Below are 23,673 nucleotides of genomic sequence, written 5' to 3'. Positions count from 1 at the left end.
GATGCCTCTCAAGTGCTAGATGGAGATTCCTGCACCAGAAGGTAATCCCTTCCCAGCGTAGGCAGCTCTAAAGTAATCTGGCCTCCCTACCTTCCACGCACAGCGTTCTGTGTGAGACCCCCAACCAGCCAACCTATGAACAAGTGCCTGTAGCTACTGCAACTTAATGATGGCAGCTGGCCTCATGGTGCTTGCAGTTCCTGTCATCTCCTCTTTCTTGTTGCCACTCAAGCTGCACTAAGCATAAGCACACAGCTCAGGTTCTACCCTTAAGAAAATGTTGTATCTGTACGTGGTACAAACTGAGAAACAATCAGGGCTAGGCTGATTTTATATCCTGCTATTCCATTTTCATGCAGTGCAGAGGATTTTTCTTTCTTCCTTCAAAACAACCCATAAGACAAATAAAATAACTCTTTATCTCGTCAACCCCTAAAATCCTAGAGTTAACACAATTACAGTAAATCTATTATCTTGAAGTGCAGAAAATAAATGTTTTGGACATGAAGTGTACATAGTGCCCTTTAGCAAATCCTGCAGCTGGTTTCATTCTCTTTTGTAAGGAAGATGTTTGCTTAGAGTCACAGATGCTACTCTTTATCCTGAAAGCTGTACAGTTATACAGTTCAGGGCTTTTTAGCCAGTTATTTCTGTTTACATTTAAAGTACTGCTTTCTTATTAAGTTGCCACACTGACTTATACTGAAGAAGCAGAGGGTTTAAATTTCTTATTTTACTTATTATTTCTTTTTTCTTTTTAAGAAAACTTTTAAAGAAGCGGTCCTTTCCAATGCTCAAGCTTAACAAAGCACACCTGGAAAGTCACTAACTTGGTGCTTGCTGTGTTTATAGATATTTTAGAGACCATATGGTTTATATCATCTGATGCTATGAATGCTGTGGGGTTTATCCTTTCTATCTCAATCTCCATTATAGCAGGATTTCGCTTGTTTTACAACTTGTTTAAGTGGTGTTCTAAGAAATGGCTGGGCATGCTGATGTAGTGCTTCATAAAGGTAAGAGGTGCCCTGAGAACTTCATTCCATTAGTAGCCAGCAACCTGTCAGAGGAAAATGACAGAAAACACAAAAACCAAATATCCCAGCAGACGTGCACCTCTAACAAATGCTTCAGTTTCATACCATTTCACATGGCTCTGGGTAGCTAATAAATGACCTGCACACTAGAAAAAAAATTCAATCAAGGTTCTCCCAGGACCTTTTAGGAAAAGAAAGCAAGCCTCAGTGCTCTTGCAAGGTGCTATACAGAAGGTGTTATAATATACATTATTACAGATTTACAAAGGGAGCCTACATCATCCTCAAACTTACTGCTGGCTGCAATTGTGGGCTACAAATCCCAGAGGCACCTGTAAGCAGGAAGTGATGAGCAACCATGCAGAATCCTGCTACTGTAAGTCTGGACTGCAAATCTCAGAGATCTTGGAGGCAGCCAGAAGAGGAAGTAAACACACAGCCAGAGAGCTGTGCTCTTGCAGGCATGTGGCTGCATTCCCTGAATCAAAGGTAAATGTCTGCTCACTTCTGTTTCAGTTTACTCTGTGAAGTTTAGATTAACCTGCAAAGAACTGATTCAGCCTCAGGCTTTTTGACTGTCTGTACCCAGCCCTAGTCTACCCTGAGCCAGTCTCAAAAAAAAGCATTACAGTAAAAGGTAGGTGGGTCACAATCCTTATTTCCACTTCTTAGTGACTCATTCTTATGGCTCAGATGAACATATCTTATAAAAGTAAATGCATTGTTTTTTCAGGGACTCAAGCAGGATGGAATAAGATCACACTTAGGTACCCAAGTATGCTCTTGAGGCCTACGTGGTGGAACAGAATCTGCCCTTAGCAACTTTCCTTAGCTCAAACACTAAATTGGGGATGACATGAGAAAGAAACTCCAGGATTTTTTATTCCTAGCCAACCAAAGTCATGTTTTTACTGCAGTAGCCCCCAGAGGAACAGGTTCCCTCTCTCCAGGTAGGTTTCCACTGCATGCCAGGCACTCTTAGGAAGGGATGCTCTCAAGCACAACCTTCTCATTGGCTCCCATTCACACACACCATCCTGCCAGTGCTGCTGTCAAGATCTTTAGTGTGCTCAAGAAGAGTTACTATGGGTTCCCCTTTGGGGTTTTCATGGGCACATTTTTGGGTTTGGAATATGCAAGTGGGAGTGGGTGGACAGGGTATGCTTGAAAGAGGAGTACCACATTCTTGATGTCCCTGGGATGTAGTGTAGACATACCCTCTGATATCCAATGGGGCTTTTCCCTCTTCCTTTCTAAACCAGTTTAATTAAGAACTTCTATCTCATCCACCCCTGCACACCTCCTGCCAGAGTCTACTGTACTCCTTATTACTCTGTTAGTTCTTTTTTTTCAATTCTGCAGTTTTATTATGAAAATGCTGAGAGCAGCCAGAGCATTCTTGGCAGAGGCACTTTAAGAGCAAAACTTTTATTATTTCAGCTCAGATGTATCCTTTTACTCATAAATATATGGTACAAGATCCTCCTATACTAGAGGAATAAGTAGGGGTTGGATAAGAATCTTGATTCACAGATTTTACAGCTAGAAAGGATCATCAAATACAATCAGGTTCAAATCAGGTATTAATATATTTCTGAAAGTTCAAAAAGCCACAAGTAGTCTTTTACTATTTCCCTAGGCTTCAACAATGTTAAATGGCCTAGGATCTTTCATTTCCTAGCCTATCCATGCAGCAAAGCAAGCAATGGAACACTGCAACCTACACTTTCCTTCACTTCCTCATTTTGTGAATCAGGTCAGACATCTTTGATCTAGACTGTTTCCTGAAGAACAAGGACTTCCATTCATCAGGCCTGCTGTAGCCCTAAAACAGAACAAAAAGCTAGAACAAATCTCGTAGAAAGTCCAAGCAATCTGGTTTTAAACACCTCGAATGACAGAGAATTTGCCACCAACCTTGATAAGTGTTCCAGTGGCTCACTGTTGTCTCTGAACGCACACTTTATTTGCCCAGAGTGAACAAACAGTATTGCCATTATCCCAGAATATTTTGAGGTCATGGGACAGTCAGATGGTAAGTACATTATAAGTACACCCATGTTTTTTGAGGTCTTTCAGCAGCTCTTGAAATAAATAAGAAAGCTACCATGTCTACATACAATAGTTTATTCTGTGTATGGGGGGGGGGGGGGTGTAGGGGGAGGGAAGAATTAAGCATGCAAGAAAGAGATTTTTTTTAAATGTATTATATCATGAATTATTATCATTAGTAAGTTCAATTTGTAAATGCATATTGTCACTGGGTCTTAATACTGCTATGTTATGCGGCTGTCAAAAATAAGTTGGTCTTAGCCAAGATAGAGTTTTACTCTGGGGGACAGCTGGAGCCAGCAGACCAAGAAAAAATGTATTTTAAACATTTTTCCTGTTTCAAGGAACCTTTATGTCCCTGACTGCTAAGAAATACAAGCCATACAATTAAAACAATATCAACTTTTAAATGCTAACCCCAAATCCAAATGCCAGGTCTAAATTTTCCTCACTTTGTTTAGACCTTCTTTTCAGACCAGAACATTACAACCCAGACTCATTATTTTTTTATATAAATGAGAATCAATTTGCCAGTAAGCCAGGAGGAATATTTAATTTCCAAAGGTTTTATTAATGACTGTACACCCACTAACATGAGCTAAGTCAAACATGCACTGTTATTGTCCATATTTACCCCTTCTTCTGTTTTGGACGTTATTTCCAAATTAAGTAACCAAGTCTCAAGATAGTGCTGTATTAACTAATATAAATCTTAATTTTCATATTCCTCCATGAGCTCTCTGTTCTCAGGGTTTGGCTTTCCAGTACTTTCTCAGATGGCAACTTCAAACACCTGCATTAGTTGGTCTTAGCCAAGATCAGTGGTGTTTGCATGGCCTACTTCATCTGGTGGCTAGGGTGAGTCTAAACACCATCACAGGGTCATAAAAGCTTGAAACATACCCTAACACTCTACTCAGTCTCTGATGATTGAGACACTATTCCATATCATTTTGTTTGATCCATACACAGAAAAAATACAAAATGTATTTTATCTTTAAATATAGAAATAAATATCAGGCATTAAAAAGAATACACAAATCAAGTAGCCAACTAAATGCCAGACTCCCCTCAAAAAAATAAAAGGACAATCTCCTCCTTTTGAAGGAGCTCCCAACTTCTCCACCTTCTTCCAAAATTCCTCCACCCCCTCCCAAAAAAATCTTCAACACACACCACCACCACTACCACACCTTAAAAAACACCTACAAATACATATCCTTCCAACTGTATTTCTTCGTGCACTGACAACATTAGTACTCAAAAACAAAATATCTTACCAACTTCAGTCATGTAGGATTTTCCATCTGTGGGCAAAGGAATATATTGGTTGGAGTAGAAGCTACTTCCATACCCCACAATGAAACCTTCGAGCTTGGTGTTTGGATTTGGCCGAAGATATTTCATGCAAATGGTGTCACCAGTTGTGTTAATCTGCACTTTCAGGCTTTGTCTCTTAACTGGAGAGAAACAGGGAGGAAAAAAAAAAGATCAGGAGTTATCTTCCAAATGACTAATGAAAATTAGAATACACAGTGGCTCAATATGTTAGTAGTGACAATTGCTGTTAAAAGATACCATCATGTTGAAATCTAGTTTATTTTAAAAAATGTCTTTTATAACCACAATTTTTCTTTGCCTATCTCCTTTCTTGCAGTGGGAAAGATATATAAACAAACTAACAGGGGAAACTGTATAGATCACTACATGCTGACTACTGTCAAAATGCCTGAAGTAAACTGAAAAAAAAGTGAAAGTCGTCTTTTCCTTTAAATTACTTCACTTATATTGGGTGCCACTTTACAATGATAGGTGGCAAAATTTCCAACAGAAGTAAATAAGCATGAATTCTGAATTGAGTGTAATCTTTTCATATTGGGCTGTAGTATTAGAAAAGTGTTTCTGGCAGAGAATCAGTAACAATTATATCCAGTTAAAATTATAGCAGGGGTTTTTTTAAGTAGACAAAATGCAATTTTCTAGTTATAATGACGCCAGAACACCTAGACTAACATACTTACTCTAGCTAAATATACCGCAAGACAATACTCTATTTCTAAGCTTTCCAAGGGAACAATACAGATAACGGGAAACATCATTAGGTACACTGACTGCAATTTAAATTATAGCAGTATAGAGCATCATGACATTGTCATCACGATATGAACTTCATAATGGAACTAGCTGTTTCACCAGCTGTGATTATAATTGTCACTCTCTTGGTAGTAGGGGATAGAGTTAATATTTCAGCTCTTCGTGGGTGGCATGTGATTTTGTTCTTCATTGTTATCTTGGCTATATTTCCAGTAGAATCAACCCCCAAGTGTTCAAAAAGACTGAGTCACAGATCCTCCCAAAGTCATGTGATTGGCTTAAAAAGTAGAGGGGTTTATGTCTTTTGAACCTTTGGAGCACACTTAAAGCACATTGAGTGCTTTAAAATATGGCTTGAGTGTGCCCCAAAGGTTCAAAAGATATAAAAACCTTTACTTTTAAGCCATTCTCATGACTTTGGAAGGGATTATGACTAAGTCTTTTTGAACACCATGGGCTCCCTGCTCCCCCATCTCCACATGCCACTCCACGGCTGGCTGGGGCACAAGATGCCTCAGCATGAGGGCTGCCGGCCAGCAAGCCCTGCATTGAAACACCCTGTGCCCCAACCCGCCTCCCTCCTCTCCCCACAGCACACAGATCCCTGCCAGAAGGAGCTGGGCATTCAGACTTTGCCTACAGTAGGACAATGTGTCCTGCAGCAAAAGGCACATGTAGGGGCATGTGCTTTAGCACAAAGTAGCAGCACAAATTTGTGCTGCTACTATTTGTGCCACTGAAAGCACATGCCCCTGTTTGTCTGGATGTGGCCAGAGTGTCAGGTCTCTTGTCAGCTCTCTTGAGCCCCAGTTCTATGCCCTGTCTCCCTGGCTCTGTTTCTTGTTTCTAGAGCTGGGGCCTGCCCCCTCATAAAAGAGACCTGCTGCACCTCAGACATTTTCATCTCCAATGGTCTCAGTGTATCAAAGCAAGAAATGATGCGTCCCATCACTAAGGCAATATCCATCCAACCCTTTACATTTGGGATGAACTAATAAGTAGGAAATTACACATTTTGAGCTGCCTTGCTCCATATCATCATCACGTACATTAATAGGTAGTGTACCACTATTGAAACAGAGCCTGCCTACCACCAAATAGGGAATAGATCACTCAAGAAGTATCCAGTTCATTTCTCTCCCTCTATAGCATTCACTTCTGCTGCTGTTGGAGGCAGAATAGTGGGCTTGATGGACTATTGGTCTGACCCAGTATGGCACTTATTATGTTCTGACTATCACACGATGGGTGTTGGCTTGAAAACAGTATTTAAAGGTCTGTTTTTTGGGAACTGGCTTATAGGTATAGATATATGCATTATAAGGGGTCAAGATTGGGAGCAGGGGTTAATTAGATTTCTAAACAGCTTGGGTCTGACACACAAAGCTTCTCATAGCCTTGGAAGCAGACGAACTGTCTAACACAACAAGGCCAACAAATGGACACAGCCTAAGAATTGAGGGGGGCATGCCATAATACGAGATCACAGCCTTTAAGGCAAACAGGTTGTCTACCACAACAAGGACACAAAGCCTGGGAACTGAGGAAGTATGTACCATACTGTCCCATAACATGAGATAATTGACACTGGCAACACAGGCCTCAGAGAGCAGGGGGACCCAAGTCTCGGTTTGGGGGAACAGACCAAATTAGGAGAAAGCCCAGAAGGCTATGTGGACATGTGACCACAGAGAGACAACCAACCAGAGATAGCCACAGATGAAGAGTCATCAAGAGGGAAGGAGAATACAAAAGCAGAGACTTGAGATTAACCAGGAGTCCCTTCCTGTCCCTCCTTCTCTTCCTCCTTGTCCCTCCCCATCCTGCTTCCTGAGAGGGGTCCCCATTTCTGTCCCCATCCCCATCCACCAGGAAGGGTCCCTGAGGCCACCATGGACCGAGGGCATACCAGCAGCCCATCTCATGCATCCCACTGGAGGGGAAGTCATGGGCCTTGGCATCCCACCTCCAAACCGCTGACATGCTGTGCTGACTAAAGAAAGAGCCTCAGAAGTGAAACCTTGACTCTGATGTACCTCAGAAGAGAAGCCAGATGTACCTTGACTCTGATGACAGTTCTAGGATTGGTAGATATAGAATTGTTTGATTGTTTGTATTGTTGCTTTTTTTGTTATTACTCTGTATCAATGAATTCACCTATTATCAACTGGCAGGTGTTGCGGTCAGTCTGAGAGTTCTGCTCGCCCAGAACAAAGGTATAAGGGCTGGGTTCCTAAAATCCAGTGTCAGCAGTGGGTACATGCTTTACTCTCCTAGAAAATGCTCTTGTTACGTGACTATAAAACCAATTCCTTGAGGTCAGTCCTTGTGTTAAGTAAGAGAAGTAATAAGATCAATTAGGCCATTTCTATTTCCGATAAGAAGGGATTTAAAATATATATATATTAGGAACAAAGACACCTAGGTCCTGCATAGAACTGCTGTTCTATGCAGGTGATAGAATTATAGTGATGCAGAAAAAGCAGAATAACCTATAGATATTTCTGTTCTGTATTTGGAACAAACCATTAGGATGCCTTCATCCTGTATAATGCTCTTGCATAAATATTAAGCATTATGCTTTAACAAGTATTCTTATATATCTTTTGTTGCAAATTTGAGCACGTATTTTATAAGTTAAGACAATTCCAAGAGAGTGCCAGTCAGTAGATCAGGCAGAAACAATGAATGGTTACCACAACAAAAAATTATTTCAAGAGACAGAGTATTTGACAAGTAGCCAAAGAAGGCTCACTTGACCTAAATGATGACCAGCTGGCAACATTGCAATGATTATTATGTTCAAGTCTCTGTTTTTACTTTTTACAACACACACTAATAAAACTGAATATGATAGCAATGCTATTGACCTTAAGTTAAAATTCCTTTAAAGAAATTATTCAGTATTCATGAAGAAGCTGTAAAGTTGTCCATGCATTTGCAGTTGTAGAGTTCCTGCTTTGCATTAAGACCCTCACTAAATATAAGATTCTTGGGCCAATAGCTACTTCTGAAATCTCATCCGCCCATCTTAGCTTCCCATAACAATACCCTGCTAATCTGAAAATATTCAGTGTACTAGAAGAGTATTGACGGCCAAAACCAGCATGATAAATAGCGCATACCATAGCTGGGCTAAACCTTCACCTTCAGAGAAAATTGTTGCACATGTGATACAGGGAAACATTTTGGGGAGAAAACGCTCTATATGTAAGATAAAGATATTTGGAAGGCCATCTCAGTGAAAACAACTACACTATAAAGGAGCCAATTAGTGGTAATTCTTTGGAAAGTGCATGCAGCCCAAAACAGTCTGAGGAAACCGCCCAGGAACACCATTAGGTTGACTAGTTGGAAAAAAATAAGCATTTGGAAATCAGCAGCAGAGGCCAAGAGCTACATGAATGCAACTCCCAAAAAACCCTAACTAAATGTTTCAAACTTATGTATCTTTCTCTGACCTGGCAAAACTACAACTAAAATAATGTTCACTTGGATCCAGACAAATTTGTGGCGAGTCAGGGTGAGGTACAGGAGAAAGGGAGTGCTATTTGATTTGTGTTATCCCTCACTGGTCTTAATCTACAGAGTAGAGGGTCTCTTGAAGGCAGGTGAGATCTGGCAGCACCTAACCTCTCCCATTCCAGTGAGAGCTCTCACTACTGATTGATATGTAGCTACTTATTTGATTTTTTTCAATCTAAACCTCCATAGTAAGTAGTAAGTCAGACCTCTCCATGTTAATGTGAACTCCCAGTCCAGAAAAGTAGTAAAGAAAATGCAAGGTAGAGTTCCTAACCACTAAGGAAGCTTCCATTTAATTTCATCACTGATCTATATCTGGAAAGACATGAGAAGCCAAATTCAGAATACAGCCATCTGGCTGGTGTCATGAGGCATCAAAGCACATTGATGCCTTGCTTGGACACAATGCAATTTCCAATATTGTTGGCAATTTGGAGATCTGTCAAAGAGTTTGTTTCCTGGAGATGTAACTATGAAGGAACAGTGCCCTTTTCAGTCACTTAGCAACACAAAATCAACAGCGTAAAATTGTGCATTGGGTGATCCAGTGCAATATTACTGTTAATAACAGGTGCAGTTTTATCAGCCAAGAATGGAAGCCAGCATGGTGAAGAAATGAAAAAAGTAACATACAGCTCAGATTAATTTCTAAAGGTCTGCTCTATCTGAATTTTGTGTTCATGACAGCCTATATAGAAAAGCAATCTGTTACATTTTATAGTACCCTTTATCATAGTATGTTTATGAATATTAACTGAGTACCTCAGTAATCCAATGAGTTAAGAATTATAGAAATCCAATGGACCTACACTGAAATTCAGCTTCTTGATGAAAACCCACAAGGCAACACACTAAACAGCTCTTCAGTAGTTTCAATTTTCTTCTGCTCGTATATTCATTTCACTGGTTCGCAACACGATTCAGTAGCAGACATTCGAAGTCAATATTTGACTCAGATCCCAATAATGGTGATTGTTGGCAAAGACTGACTTCTTAATGGCAAGCACGGTAGTTATGACAAGCTTATGAATCTTGAAGATCTATTTCTTACTGGGAGCATCTACACATGCCCTTAACTGCTCATTTGGTACTGGGCAGTCATTTAGTAATTTAGCAAGTACTAAATGACTGTGCAGTACCCACTAATACTGCACAATCCTAGTGGCACACGGTTATTTTTATATGCTACATTGCTATGGCAGCATAGTGTCTCGTGTAGACGCACCCATTGAGAACCAACTGTTGCAAGTCCTACAAATTGTGACTTTGTAGTATATAATGGCATTTTGAAAGATGTCACCTTACATTTCATTAAAATTTATTCAAAATACCATCTTAACTTTGCTTCAGCACCTTGCTACTAGGTCCTGTTTAAAAAAAAAGCATACTGGTATTGATCTGCAAACATGTGACATGCATTTTAAACTTAATGCTAGAACTATAGTCTGAAAACATTTTATATTTCGTTTCAACACAGACAAAGCACTCAAAACTTAAGAGGCAGATCTGAATTTCTAGAATTTGAGAAGGAAATCTCTTGAGCACATCCATAAACGTCCTGTGTGTCCAGGAAGATTTCTGGCACCATCTGCAAACTTAATACACCTAGTCTATTTTTTTTTTTTTAAATAAACAACTCTGTAAATTTACATTTGTGCAATTGTTTGGTCTTTTATTTCAATGAAGACCCAGAGAAACCATGACGCTGCCGAGAGTTCCCTTTTGCTTATCCTTTTCTTCTGTCACTGTAGTTCTAAATGGATGTAATTGCTTCAACACCAATGAAACCCTGTTTTTCCTTGTTTTCAACAAAACAATGAGAAAACCTGAAAACCACAAAACTGGATGGTGAAGACAGATGTATTTTATTAAAGCAGAATTGGCCACATCATCAGAATTCCTCTTGCCTTACACTGAAGCTTTTCCTATTTTTCATACTTTCATAGGTTTTGGAGGGCATGAATGAAAGCTCTAGCAGTGCTTCTCAGAGTAGTGGACAAATGAAGGCTTACCTTAAGAAAATATATTGGACAATTATTTCTGTTCACTGCCTCACAACATTAAATAGTTTGCATCAGGGTTGGCATTTTACGTATCGGGTGCTATAAGCACCATCAGCCAAAAGTTCAGTGACAACAGACCTTTATTTTTTGGCCACATTATCTCGTTGCACCCATTCTGTCAACTGTACAAAAAGAAATATTGGCTGTAGGGAGACATACAGTTTAGAATAAGAAACATTTAAAAATAGGTTTGCTTTTATGCAACAGAATAAACAAAGGATTATTAAAAGGGAGCCATACTTAAAAGGGAGCCTGCATTAAAAGGGAGCCATGCTTATCTCACTCATCACATGTATAAATGCTTACCAACCCTCACAGGCATAAACTACATACAAATGTTTTCTCAGCTGACAGTCAAGCAAATTGGACACTTCGAGTGATGAACATAGATGCCAGAATGAGCACACGCTACACTGCCACAAAAACATGTCTCTGAGGCAAAGAACAGACATTGCATTTTTTCCTGAACAAGCTGTGTCTGTATTTGCGCTGGAATAGAAGTATCCTGGGGGAGGGTGGAGGGGGTGTTTACACATTGCACTTCTAATCAGGGTTTAGTGAGTGGTTGAATACATGGATGTTTTTCTGTCATTGATTCAATAATGCAATCCTGGGATAACCATTCAGACACGCTTTGAAAGGCCCTGGGATAGCCTGTTAATACTTCTTAACCCCTGAACCTGTTCAGTATTTATCCCAGGAAAATAGCCCTGGGCATGTGAATTACCACACTTGTCCCAGGATAAAATGGTTTATCCTCAGACAAATGTGATACCTGTTTGTAGTCCAAAAATTAATAGTACTAAACACCATAGCAAGCCAAGCAGGAGGGACTATATATTTTTCTTAGTTAACAAATTCTGTATCCACATTTTGGAAATGAAATAAATGAAGCAAATAGTGTCCAAATATAACATTATTCAGTAGGCATAACTTATCAATGTTCAACACCCTAATTATTCACCACTCATTTACACAAAAGCCCTCTGAGCCATTTGGTTCCAATTGCCTGCAAGCCATGAGATGTAGAAATGAACTGTTACTTTGGTTCTAAAAGCTTTTGTTCTCCTCAAAGAAATACCTTTTAGACCTTTCTGGATTTATCTAAATGTACTTATGTTTACCTAGAGGCATAATTGGGCAGCTCTACGCCCTGGGCATCTTTAATACAAAGAGCAGGCCTGGCTGCTATTGTGCCACCAGTGGTGGTGTTGCATCTAGCACTATATGCTGCTGCTCTGGTTGCCTCCCCTACTGTACTTCCTTGGAGATGCCTAATGTTTACATTCCTCAAAATACTACCATATTTTCCTCATTATTTTTTGAGTGGAAGCCTTTAGCTGGCCATGAATGATTTTTCTCTGCCCCCCTGAGTTGCTGAGGAAGAAGTCAGCTTTTCATATATACTAGTGGCTTTCCATCTTTATCCCATAGTCTCTACTGACAAAATTGTCATGAAACTCAGAGTATATGGTAGCTATGGTTGCCAGCATGTTTCATGAACCAGACCCAGACCAATTTTGTCTTCTATGAGCGCGTTCACATGTGTATTTGAGCGCAACTAAATTTAATGCACATTAAGCTAATGCACATTAAGCAGTTTTTGGCCCTCCCATGTTCCCCTAGTGACTGGGCAGACGCAGCACTAAAGTTAGTGCCAGGTCACATCTACGCATGCACTTTAAATAATCACGCCTAAATTTGATAACCTGCATTTGCAAATGCAGGTTATCAAATAGAGGTGCAATTAGCCTAATTTTGCCATTTTTAATAGACGCACACTCACAATACGCATTAAATTAGGCTAATGCCCATTAGCACATCTCTTGTAGATGTGCCCTATCAGTATTTGTTGTCTAGAACTCTGACTTGAACGTGGCATTTGAGGGTCTGCCAATTAGTAGAAAATGCAGTTGCTGCTTGCTTTGTGTTGTGAAGATATCTTATTTACTATGATACTTATTCCTCTAATTATTTTATTGCTGGCACTTGTTAGATGGGAAGACTAAGGTCTGTTATTTCAACAGCAACTGAAAACATTCCACAAAAAAACAATTCTTTATGCTAATGTATAATAAGGAGTTAAGTTTTTAAACTAATAACTTTTTTGAGCTTTCAGGTATTGAGAAGCAGAAATGACATAAGATAAAAAAATGACTTGGCCAGCAATTTTTTTTTAAAGATTTTTAGAAGAATTTTTTTTCAACACAGAATTTATTTCCCAGAAACAAAATGAACAGTTTATTCATTTCTCTGCATTTTATCTCTTCCCAGACAATCTAATTTAATCAAAACACCAGAATTTGTTTTCTTATGACATGGAAAATAATAAAGAGTCACTACTCCTCCAGCTACAAAACAGTCTACTGCAGGCTGACACACTCTTTCTTGCTTTGGATTGTCTAAAACTAACTGAGTAATGTAAGGAAGTCAAGCCAAACTCAAAGGTTCCTTTCAAAGTCATAATAGCTTTGATGATGAATTAAACTAATTAGGTTTTAATAAGGTAGTTACCAGACCCAGAAGCTCAGAGCTTCTTACACAGAAAACATGTTTTTATTCAATTATGTAAATATGAAGATTTTGGAACCTGATGAAAAAGCCCCAAAGTAAAAACCTCTTATCCTAATTTACCATTTCAGACTAGATTTTCTATATATGGTTTGACGGCAAGATTCTACTATGGGCAACATAACTGTAATCCAAGTACTTTACCCTGAAAATCCCAAAAAACGAACACTTCACTGATTTTGATGATTGCATGTGACAAATTGAAGTTGGCTGATCAATACTGCTGATTCAAATACTGCTTGGAACTCAAGGTCTGCATTGGTAATACTGCATTTTCTTCATTTTGTAATCCAAAACATGTCAACCAAGCGAACAGTGGGTGGCGGGAAGACATTTTACTCAAATGTATCTATTTTGAAATAGTCCGCAAGAAATTTACTCTCCCCTTCTTTGCCATTACTTATTCAATATCTTTTCAAATAGCTTTTTTTTTCTTTTGCAGTAAATATTACTTAGGTATCTCCATGACCTTTCTTTGGAAGGATTGAGGCATCATTTTTATTTATTTGTTAAAATATTACCCTCCTTCCTATTTGTACACAATGGTGCAATTTTGGATGTTCTATTACAAATCACAGACAGTAGAAGTGGGTAGGAGGCTAAAAAGTCAAGAGCTACACTGGAACTGAAAAATAACTGAGTTTATATCCAATGTTTTCACAGATTAGCAAAAACTGTGAGATTGAGTTGGTTTACATTGTATTTTCATTCAATGAGAAAGGAAACAAATATTCTTTCAGCTGAACTATTTTGGAATCCTCTTAACCTGAACTTGATAATAAAGTTTTTGCACATGAAGTTTGGTAGTTATTCTGAAATCAGTTTGTAGGGAACCCCCCACAATTTCTAGGTGGGGGTTGCAGTGGAACAATTTCACTGCCTAGCCTTGATTCTTGGTCCACCTAAAGTTTAAAACCAACTGCCCGGCAGTGGAAACAGCATTTCTGTTCAGGCAGCAGTAAGGGAGTCAAATGAATTAATGGCTTTTTATAATCTACCTGATTCCTTCTAAACTCTCTATTCCACAGGGGTTTACAACACTGTCTCCTTTTAATGGCTTTCTTGTTCCACATAAAGCTATCCTGTCATCTGCAATTCTGCTGTCAGGTGCTCCTGGTAATGTAGCTCCTATTTCATAGCATTGCAGACAGTTTTTAACTCTAGCTAAATACATTAGCTCAGGTGCGGAAACTATAACTTAGATGAACATTAACTTGGGTGTGAAAATAAGTTTCAGTGAAGCATTAGATGCATTGTCAAGGCACTCAAGAAGGCTAGATTTTGTTTGGATAATACGCAAAAATAAATGTGCATTTAATTTTAATGACTACAGGAGTAACAGAACAACATATTTTGATTATTTTTGCCTAGTTGATTATGTTTTTATATATAATATATAATATAGCAAATGAATGCACTTTCCAATAAAGTTATATTTTTCTGCTGTTCGCCCTCTTAGTGCCTATCTATATTCTTCTTTTAGTAACTGCTTGGGAATTGTTATATTTTAAGACAAAATCTAGATTTCACAAGGTACCAGCTAACCATGGTGGAACACAGAATTTTATGTGATCATTGATACTACCATTACCCTGATTTTAAATAGAAAGATATTATATATCAATGCTTTTCTATTTGATCACGTATTTATCTTCTGTCAGAAAATAAAGTTATCAATAAGACTAAAAGAACAGAAAAACTATTTTACTGAGAAAAATTATGAGGGACAATCTTTGCCTTCTCTATTTTCAAAAACAAGCCCTGACTGTATAGTTGAAGACATCAGTAGGATAAGACAGTCATATGTCTATAGAATGCCCAGGTTAGCAACTAAAATAAGTATGGAAGGGAGGGAGAAACACTAGAAGAAGTGCATACAAAAGGTAAGTGACATTTCTCAAACCTATTCTTCATAGCTCTCCTTGACACTCTTCTGAAAGTTGTTGAAACTTCCAGGAATGCTTCTCTAGCCCCATTGCTACTGGTTCACCAGTGAGTAAAAGAAACCAAATAGAAACAAAATAACCTTTATTTACTCAGTCCAACTGACCATGACAATAAACTAGGGCACACCAATTCAAAGCTGTCCAGAAAACACATCTTTATATACGCATCTTTATTTGAATTATCCAATCCCAGGCTAACACATAGATCCACAGAGTTAGCTAGTAGTTGTTTCTATTGTCTATCAGTGCATTACCATTTCAATACACTTTCCAAATTTCTTGACTCTCTGTAAACTCACAAGTCATTCAGGAAGCCACACCTTAATTAAGGAGGGAGGTAGGACCACTTAACACTTGGACTATTCCTGGTCCTTCCAGGATGTTTACCATATCCTTGTTAGACTCTGAGCACGGGTCTGACTATCAAACAAACTTGAGACAGCCAACAAGGCGTTTATGGTTCTATATTTTATATGCAGTTATAAAGCTGATGGAAATAAGACCTGAAATCAAAGGAGTCTTTCCTTTAAATTTAGGATTAAGTTACATGTTACACTTAGACTATGCTAAACCTGTGGAATGTTAAGTGGTGTTAAAGTTAGAACATGCTGTCAGCAGTTGCACGTTAGGGGTTAATATTGTTTGCTTGCCTGTGCCTTGTCTTGTCAATAGAGAACTGGCAAGTAGGGGCATGACTAGAAGCCAGGATACCTGGGCTTTGTCTCCACTCTGGGGGGTGTGGCTGGGAGTGGAGAATTCTGGGTTGCTGGAGTATTTCAAATTGCTCATTTTATCTTCATGGAGCAAACATAAGTTACCCTAACATGAGCTAGGTAGCACAGCCCAGAGTTAACCCTCGCCTGAAGTGGCATAACTTTGAGACTCTCATGTACCTATCATGAGTTAACAAGCTTTAACATGAAGATGCTTGCATTTGAAGTGCCCTCGGTATGGTCTCAGTGTAATGTGTAATTTCACCCTCAAGTACAAATTTACCAAACAGCTAACCCAAGATCTCATTTGGTACTAACTCCCTTCAAATTAGAGTTGTTTTGCAGGTAATTTTTGCTTAGCCTGTCAAATTACTTATTTCAATCTTTGCTGATCTTTAATTTATAGTTATAGGGCCAAGGATTTGAATTAAGGCCCCTAAGGATAGTCACCTAGTACTAGTAATGGTGGCAGTAATAATATCTAATGCAGGGGTTGGCAGAGCATGATACACAAAAGCATTTTGCTTGGCACAGGTGCCTCATGACAGACGATAGGGAAGAGGCCCGGCTTGCACTGCCACAACAAGGATCGGGCCCCTCATGCCAACATCTGCCCCAGCACGCCAACATTTTCCAAGTACAGGTTGCAGGTGTTTTTGGCACTCTGCCCAGAAACATTTCTAACCCCTGATCTAGTGCTTTTCAATAGCAGGCCTTGGAGCATCATTATTCCCATTTTATGGAAGGAAAACTGAGGCACAGACAGTTGAAGTGACTTGTCCAAGGTCACCCAGCTAGCCATTGGCAAAGCCAGAAAGTACATCTGCTAGAAAATAGATAGGGCAGTGCTCTGTCCCAGAATTGCAGGCAGGCCTTTTGGTGTCTGGTGCAGGTCATATGCAGAGCTCTCCCTATATGCTACTATGTAACATTATTTCCATTTGATTTGGTGCCCTCCCTGCATGCAAAGCACCCACTGGCACTGCTGGCAAAATCCTTACTATGCTACTATTCTGTACAATGGTATGATATCATTCAAGTTTTAAAATGTTGGTCATAAGAAATACATCAAAAACAGGCAGAATCATTTAAAATTCCTTCCAATATGTATTTGGATGTTAAAACAATCAGGAAGTATTTTAAAATATTTTTTCTCTTTTTTCTTCTTTCAGGATTCAGTGTGCAAATTTAAGACCTAATGTGAACAGTTGCATTTCTATTGAGTTCAATAGATTCAAAAGACTAAAAGAGAACAAAAATATCTGATGCAGATGTAGGAAAAAATGAGGATGATCTCAGTTACAAACAGTGAGTCTTTGTCCCTAAAAATTATGAGTCTTAATACTTTAACACGATTAAAAATTATGTATAGTGTCTTTAAAGAAGTATGGACACCCTACTGCAGAACAATGACAAAAAAGCTAACTACAAAAAAAACCTTGCTTAATCTTGCATAAAACTAACATAATTAGCTCTGCATCTAATTTCTCAAATAACATATATGAATTCCACGTTATTTTGAACCTAAATTTATATAGCAAGAAGCATCTGCTGGGGCTTTATAGATCATAATTAGAGGATCAGAATGGTTGACCAAAACAGGGGAAGCAAACAACAGTCTAATTATGGATGTCACCAGCCTGAGGAACTTTTTATCTTATTGTTAAATTTTGCATTGATTAGGACATCACCTTACACATCTGAATAGATTCAAGAGCCAGAGTGAACTGCAGTTGCATATTGCATTAATATTTGTGCATACAGCTCTAAAAACCATAGAAATGTAGCTTTCCCAGTGATAAGCCATTTGTTTCAAACCATGGCAGTTTTCAAGATTATAAAACTGAAAATTACAGCATTCTGGTTACGTTATCCGCACCAGTGAAACGCCGCCAAACTTTGGGCACAACACTGAATTAACCATTTATTTATTCATTTAAAACATTGTAGAACAAAGCCATTGACTCTTCATTCTATTCTAAATTTATGTTCCTACAACACAGTCAATTTTTTCACCAGTTATATGCATGCAAACAGAGTAAAGATTCATTTCATGGGATTACTCAGGTGTACTTGAGGGCATATTTGGGCTTATTTTAAAACCATAACAACAATAAAATACTCAGTTACATGATTTGCCAGCCCTTTTGATTGCCAGATACTGAATGATGGTGCAACTTGATTAAATTTACTAAGTACTGGTGCTCAGAGTAATTAGAAACATGATAGATTTTAGTGGGATCTCACATACAAATCTGAACTGTGTAACTGTCAGGCTGTTGACATGATTCAGAACATGATGAACAAGTTGATAGTGGTACAATAGGTAGACTTTCATTATCCAGGCTAAAATTCAGGCAGGGCACTAAGATTAGTCCTACCCTTGCAGAGATTTTCTAATGCTCATTTTTGTTTTAGGGTTGATACAAAAGACAAATGAAATAGTAATCAGCCTTGGCCTGTCTTTACATTTGCAAGGGAAATATCTTTCTGAAAAGCCTATTTGCAGTTTTCTGAAATTACACTTTTTCTAAATTGCTGTATTTCACTATAGGTACATGACTAAATGTAATGAGCATTAGCTAGCAAACCTGCTATTTTTGGCAGGTATGTACACATGCAAGGACTTGGCACTGAAGTTAGTGCACTTGGCACTAAAGTTAGTGCCAAATTCCTGAAGCCCTGCCATGTGCCCTTAGTGGCTGGGCAGACCCAGCAATAAAGTTAGTGCCAGGTTGCATCTACACATGCGTTAATGTGATTTAACTACCCCCTGCCTGTCTACACATGCGTTAAGGCTTTCTGCTCCCTTCAGTGTCTTTTCTCACATTCAAAAACAATGTGTTACTATTCAAACACACTTAGAGTGGAGACAGAAGTTACATTTTTTGCATGGTGAGCCCCTTTAAAGCTCTCTACAGCCATGCTGTGAGTAGAGTTTACTCATGTAAAGCACCATGAGTTAAAGCAGGGGCCTGCACATCTTTCAGTGTCCTTAGTATACACTATTGAGCACCAGTATGTCAAGCATGCTAAAAATATATAAATCAGAGGTGGCCTCTGCCCCAAGGAGCTGACAATCTAAATATACAATTATCTGGGATGGTTTAGTCAGGTATGATTCTTCCTGAGCACGGAGTCAAACTATATGACCTCCTGAGGTCCCTTAAAGCCCTGTCTTTCTATGATTCTATGATCAACCATAAAGAGAACGGGACATACCATGAAGTCAGAACAAATAATGAGGTCTAAATCTGTTTTGCAGCTGGGGCAACCATAATGCATAGGATAGTGCCAGCTGCCACTGTGCCAATGGTGGCAGTGTGGTCAGCCATAACTGTGGCAGTAGTTATTTTGCACTTTCCTGCTTCTCCTTTAGTTATGCTAGGCTTTTTTCTTTTTAAAATCCTTTTTTGTGTGCTTTTGTTAGGAGAGGATTAGGGAGATGGAAAGAAAAAAGTATGGGAGGATTTACACACAGTGAAGAGATGGACTGGAGGAGAAAGCTTTATGTTATTCATTATCTATTAAGGGGGGCACTTATGAAGACTACCCTGAACATATCACCCAAACTTATGGTTTAAGGAAGTTAAGGTTGCAAAGTGGATCCAAAGTTGTCTGTGAAACTTTAGTTCAGATCCCATGTCCATGAGTCCAGATTAGAACAAATACATTAATTTTGGGTTTCTGACCAAACCAGAAAAATGAGGGGGAAATTCACTTCAGATGAAACCACATTTTTAAGTTTTTCATGATAAAATGAAAAAAAAAAGTGAAATACTGTTTCAGGTCAAATGAAAACATTTTAACACCCTCTCTTCCCTGCTCAGTGAGGAATGAATCTTTTAAGAATTGCACTGCCAAATCCTACTATGCCTCTAATGAGCACAGAGTGTACTTATTCAGAGCCTTATAACCTGGCAAAAGTCCGAAGGAATTTCATGCATGACAACAGTTTTGGGCAAAGTAATGGAAAAGTTGATAACGTGATTGAGTTAATAGAGAATTAAAAGATAAGAGTATAATTAATGCCAGTGAACATGGTATAATGGATAATAGGTTTCATCAGACAAGTTTGATTTCATGCTTCACCAACTCAGTAAATAAAGGGAACTACATAGAGATAACAGACTTTCATAACACATCAGATGTAACATGACATACAGATTATATCAAAATTATATACATGAAATGGATAAAGAAGAAGCTAGCCAAAATATTGTAAAAAGCAGCTGTCAATGGAGAGTCACAATCAAAAGAGTGTTCCTAGTGGAATTTTGCAGGGACCAGTAAGAGGCTCAAAAGCTTTCACCATTTTCCTCACTACTCTAAAGTATAAAATCACTGCTAATCAAATGCATGGATGGCAATGGCAGAATGGAAAATAATGGAAACAGAGTAGTTCTACAGCATGATCTGAAATGTTTGGGAAACAGACCCAATCAATTATACAAAGTATATTCTAGTACACCTAAGTGAAAAGGTATACATCTAGAAACAGGAAGTGCAGCAGGATATCCTGGATGATTATGATATTCTAAAAATAATCTAGAGGTCATCATGGATAAGCAATTCTATGTGAACCTCCAGCAGGACAGTGTGTCAGAAAGAGCAATGCAATCCATGAAAGTATGAACAGGAGAGTAGTATGAACTAAAGAAACAAGGTACTGAATTTTATTTCTATACATGATGCTTCTAAGACAGAAACTGGAATACTATGTTATAGGCAACTGAAAACAGGCGCTTCAAGGGGAAAACATTAGGGAATCTTTGACTGCTAGCACCACTTTCAAATCTTGCAGGGAATCTTAAAGTTAAGTTCATAACTAAAGACAACCTCTGCCTCCTACTACCTACATCCTTTTCTATACTTTGTTGTCAAGATTCTTGGCATAGCTTCGTAAGAACAATGAAGGGGAAAGTGACTTGGAATGAAGACTGCAGTAAATCTACCTGCTATAAATCTGCATGAAAGGCCTTATTAAAAGGACTTTGTTGCACACATATAGACATCTCTATTTGTCCAAGCACTTTTTACAACCAGATTTCTCTTCCTACTACTATTTCCATGTGCAAGCCTCTGCATACATTTTACCTTAATTAAACTTTACAGTGCCCCCTTGGAATAAATACAGTAATTATCACCCACATTTTATAAGATTAGAACCACGATTCAAATGCAGGAATTCCTAGATTCCCCTCTTCTGCTCCAGCTACTTAATCTAACTTTCGTCTTGCAGCCACTTACTATTATTTATTAATATAGCATGACAAGCAAAATTAAGAACAGGCAGGAGGAATTATTGTCTGACAAAAATCCTGTTTCTGTGGCTTTGGTGAAAACCAAGACTAGGAATTATCAAATTTTGGAAAAGTCTTTCTGGACAGCACTTTAATAACTTGTCTCTGACTGTAGGCAGAAAAGGAAACATTTCTCCTTAATTTATCTCTTTGGATCATACGGTATTTCACTTCTCTTCCATAGAAGGAAACTTCATCTGTCCGCACCTGGGATTTTCCCTTCTTCAAGTAATAAAGTCCATAGAGCCAGTACAATAAATACTTCAACTTGCTTGCAGCTTGGGAAGAGAACTACACCTGTCGATCAGTCACTGGCATCAGGACAATGTCCTGCCTCTGAAATGTCCTGTGACTGGGACAAGTTCCACAGCCAGATTGATTCAGTTGTACACTCCTGGGTTAAAAACTATGCTTAATATACTCTAAGGAAAAAGCACAAATGATTTTCCCAACTGCAGACCATGGAGAATTCCTTCTCAAGAAATAAATTCAAAATGCTGGATGTAAATGTCCACCTCTGTTCTGGATCTTCTGGGGTGGACCTTATGTGAAGAAAGTAAATCTTCAAGTAAGACATAAACGTCCCAATTTATTAAACTCAGGTCAACAAACCCTGTCACGGAGGTTTTTGCACTGCAGTGTGCTTTCAAGGCTGAGTAGGACTCTTCTTTTAATATGGACATTCAAAACAAGATATATCATATTTCCTTTAACTTTCTTTAAGTAGTAAGTTTTGAGAAGTTTTTGGTCAAATAGGTGAAACTGATTGTAGATTGGATGACCAAAATGTAAAAATTGAATAATTTATGCATCATTGCTCATATAGTTGCCTTCAGATCCTAGTTGAGACTATTGGCACTCGGTATGACAGGACTTTGATATTTACCCAAAGGAAAACTACCACTTAAATTTATTTGAGAATGAATATTTTGACAGTTGTGAGGACTACCTGTCTGAAAGCAGAGTACTCTATTCCAAAAGATCAGATGAAGCTCTGGTCATGTTGTAGCTGTGATGGTCTAGGAATTATGTGGGAGGCAAGGATTATTTGCAGTGACATCTTTTCTTGGATTAGGTGCATGGCTGGGATAAAATTAACCAACCTTCTGAATGCAAGGCATCCTTCATCGGGTCTCTGTTTCTTCTTATGTTGGCTGGCTGTCATCAGGTATTTTTGGTAGTACATTTGGGTCTGCTGCATAGTAGCCAGGTATGTCTCCAGGATGATATCTCTTAGGAGCATAAGTATGTCCTGTTAAAGCTGATGCCTTTTGGAGTAGGTTAGGTGAAGATGGTTTCCCAGGTTTTCTAAAGGTGTGTTGCACATATAAGACTTGTGTGTGGTAGCTAGAAGATTACAAATGATGAGTTCCCTTGGGATGATGTTCTGTTTCTTGCAAAAACTTAGGAAGAAGATGTCACTGTACAGTCTTGTTTCTTGCAAGTGACAGACCTCAATATCCTCCATGTTCTGATCATGTTGGAGTGATGTAGCTGTGATAGTCCAGGAATTATGTGAGATGCAAGGATAAAGCTCCTGTCATCAGAGGGGAGACTGCTTATTGGAAGGTCTTCTGTTAATGAATGGGGAGAATAACGTGCCTCTTGCAGAGATTTCCCTCTGAGTAGAGTTGTGAGAAGCTGAGTAAAGTTCCAAAGCTGTGCTTGAATGACTTTGTAGGGCAGTGAAAAAATTGTTGTTACAGCTGTAAATGATAGGCCGGTAGTTAGAATCATGGGATCGGCAGTGATGGCTCTCCTAACAGTCTGATAACAGTATACTGTGTATGTCAAGTAATCCCCATGCTTCCATTAATTCTTCCTAGGGGGAGTAACAAGACATACAGGTTGCCTAGGACAGCTGCACACCACAGAGACCTGATTTTCAAGCATAAACATGATATCCTAGTGCTCTGAAACACCAGTCCCCATTTTTGTAGATCGTTGTTCATTATTTTGAACTTGAAGGGCAGAGTGAAGTTGGGCTCAAAGATTGCTCTGAAACTATTTTAAGTAATTAGTAATCTTTCTGCCTCAAAGAGGCTGCTCTTATTTCCTACCCTCTCCTACATAGGCCCTTCCTGTGTTCCTCACAAAGTTACTCATCTGGGACTAATGGGTAGACTCTCTGGAGGCTCAGTGCCTCTTCACTGCACCGGAGAGGCAGGGAGCAAACAGGCCTGTGCCTTCCTGGAGGGTCTCAAATTAGGATATGAGCTAGGTAGTCACAGGCTTACAGGGAATGTCTAACCAAGGCAGACTGTGAGGAACTACAGAAGTTTCTGGCATGAATGAGTGAATGGGCAATTAAATGGCAAATGCAATTCAATGTAGATAGGTATAAAGTGATGCACATAGACAACAATAAC

At 38.8% G+C, this 23,673-nt stretch overlaps 1 protein-coding gene across 13 annotated transcripts in view; it reads right to left on the bottom strand.

Moving 5' to 3' along the window:
* The window catches only part of ABI3BP (ABI family member 3 binding protein), a 295,005-nt gene that overhangs the window by 250,440 nt on the left and 20,892 nt on the right, over nucleotides 1-23,673 (bottom strand). For all 13 annotated transcript variants that reach the window (XM_059720568.1, XM_059720572.1, XM_059720574.1 and 10 more), the window contains exon 2: nucleotides 4,370-4,549. In XM_059720568.1, the coding sequence (XP_059576551.1) occupies nucleotides 4,370-4,549 (180 nt within the window). The remainder of the gene's footprint in view (nucleotides 1-4,369; nucleotides 4,550-23,673) is intronic.

The sequence above is a fragment of the Alligator mississippiensis genome, chromosome 1 (genome assembly GCF_030867095.1).
Source record: "Alligator mississippiensis isolate rAllMis1 chromosome 1, rAllMis1, whole genome shotgun sequence".
In the NCBI taxonomy this organism is placed as follows: domain Eukaryota; kingdom Metazoa; phylum Chordata; order Crocodylia; family Alligatoridae; genus Alligator; species Alligator mississippiensis.
This window is presented reverse-complemented; position numbering and strand designations above follow the sequence as displayed.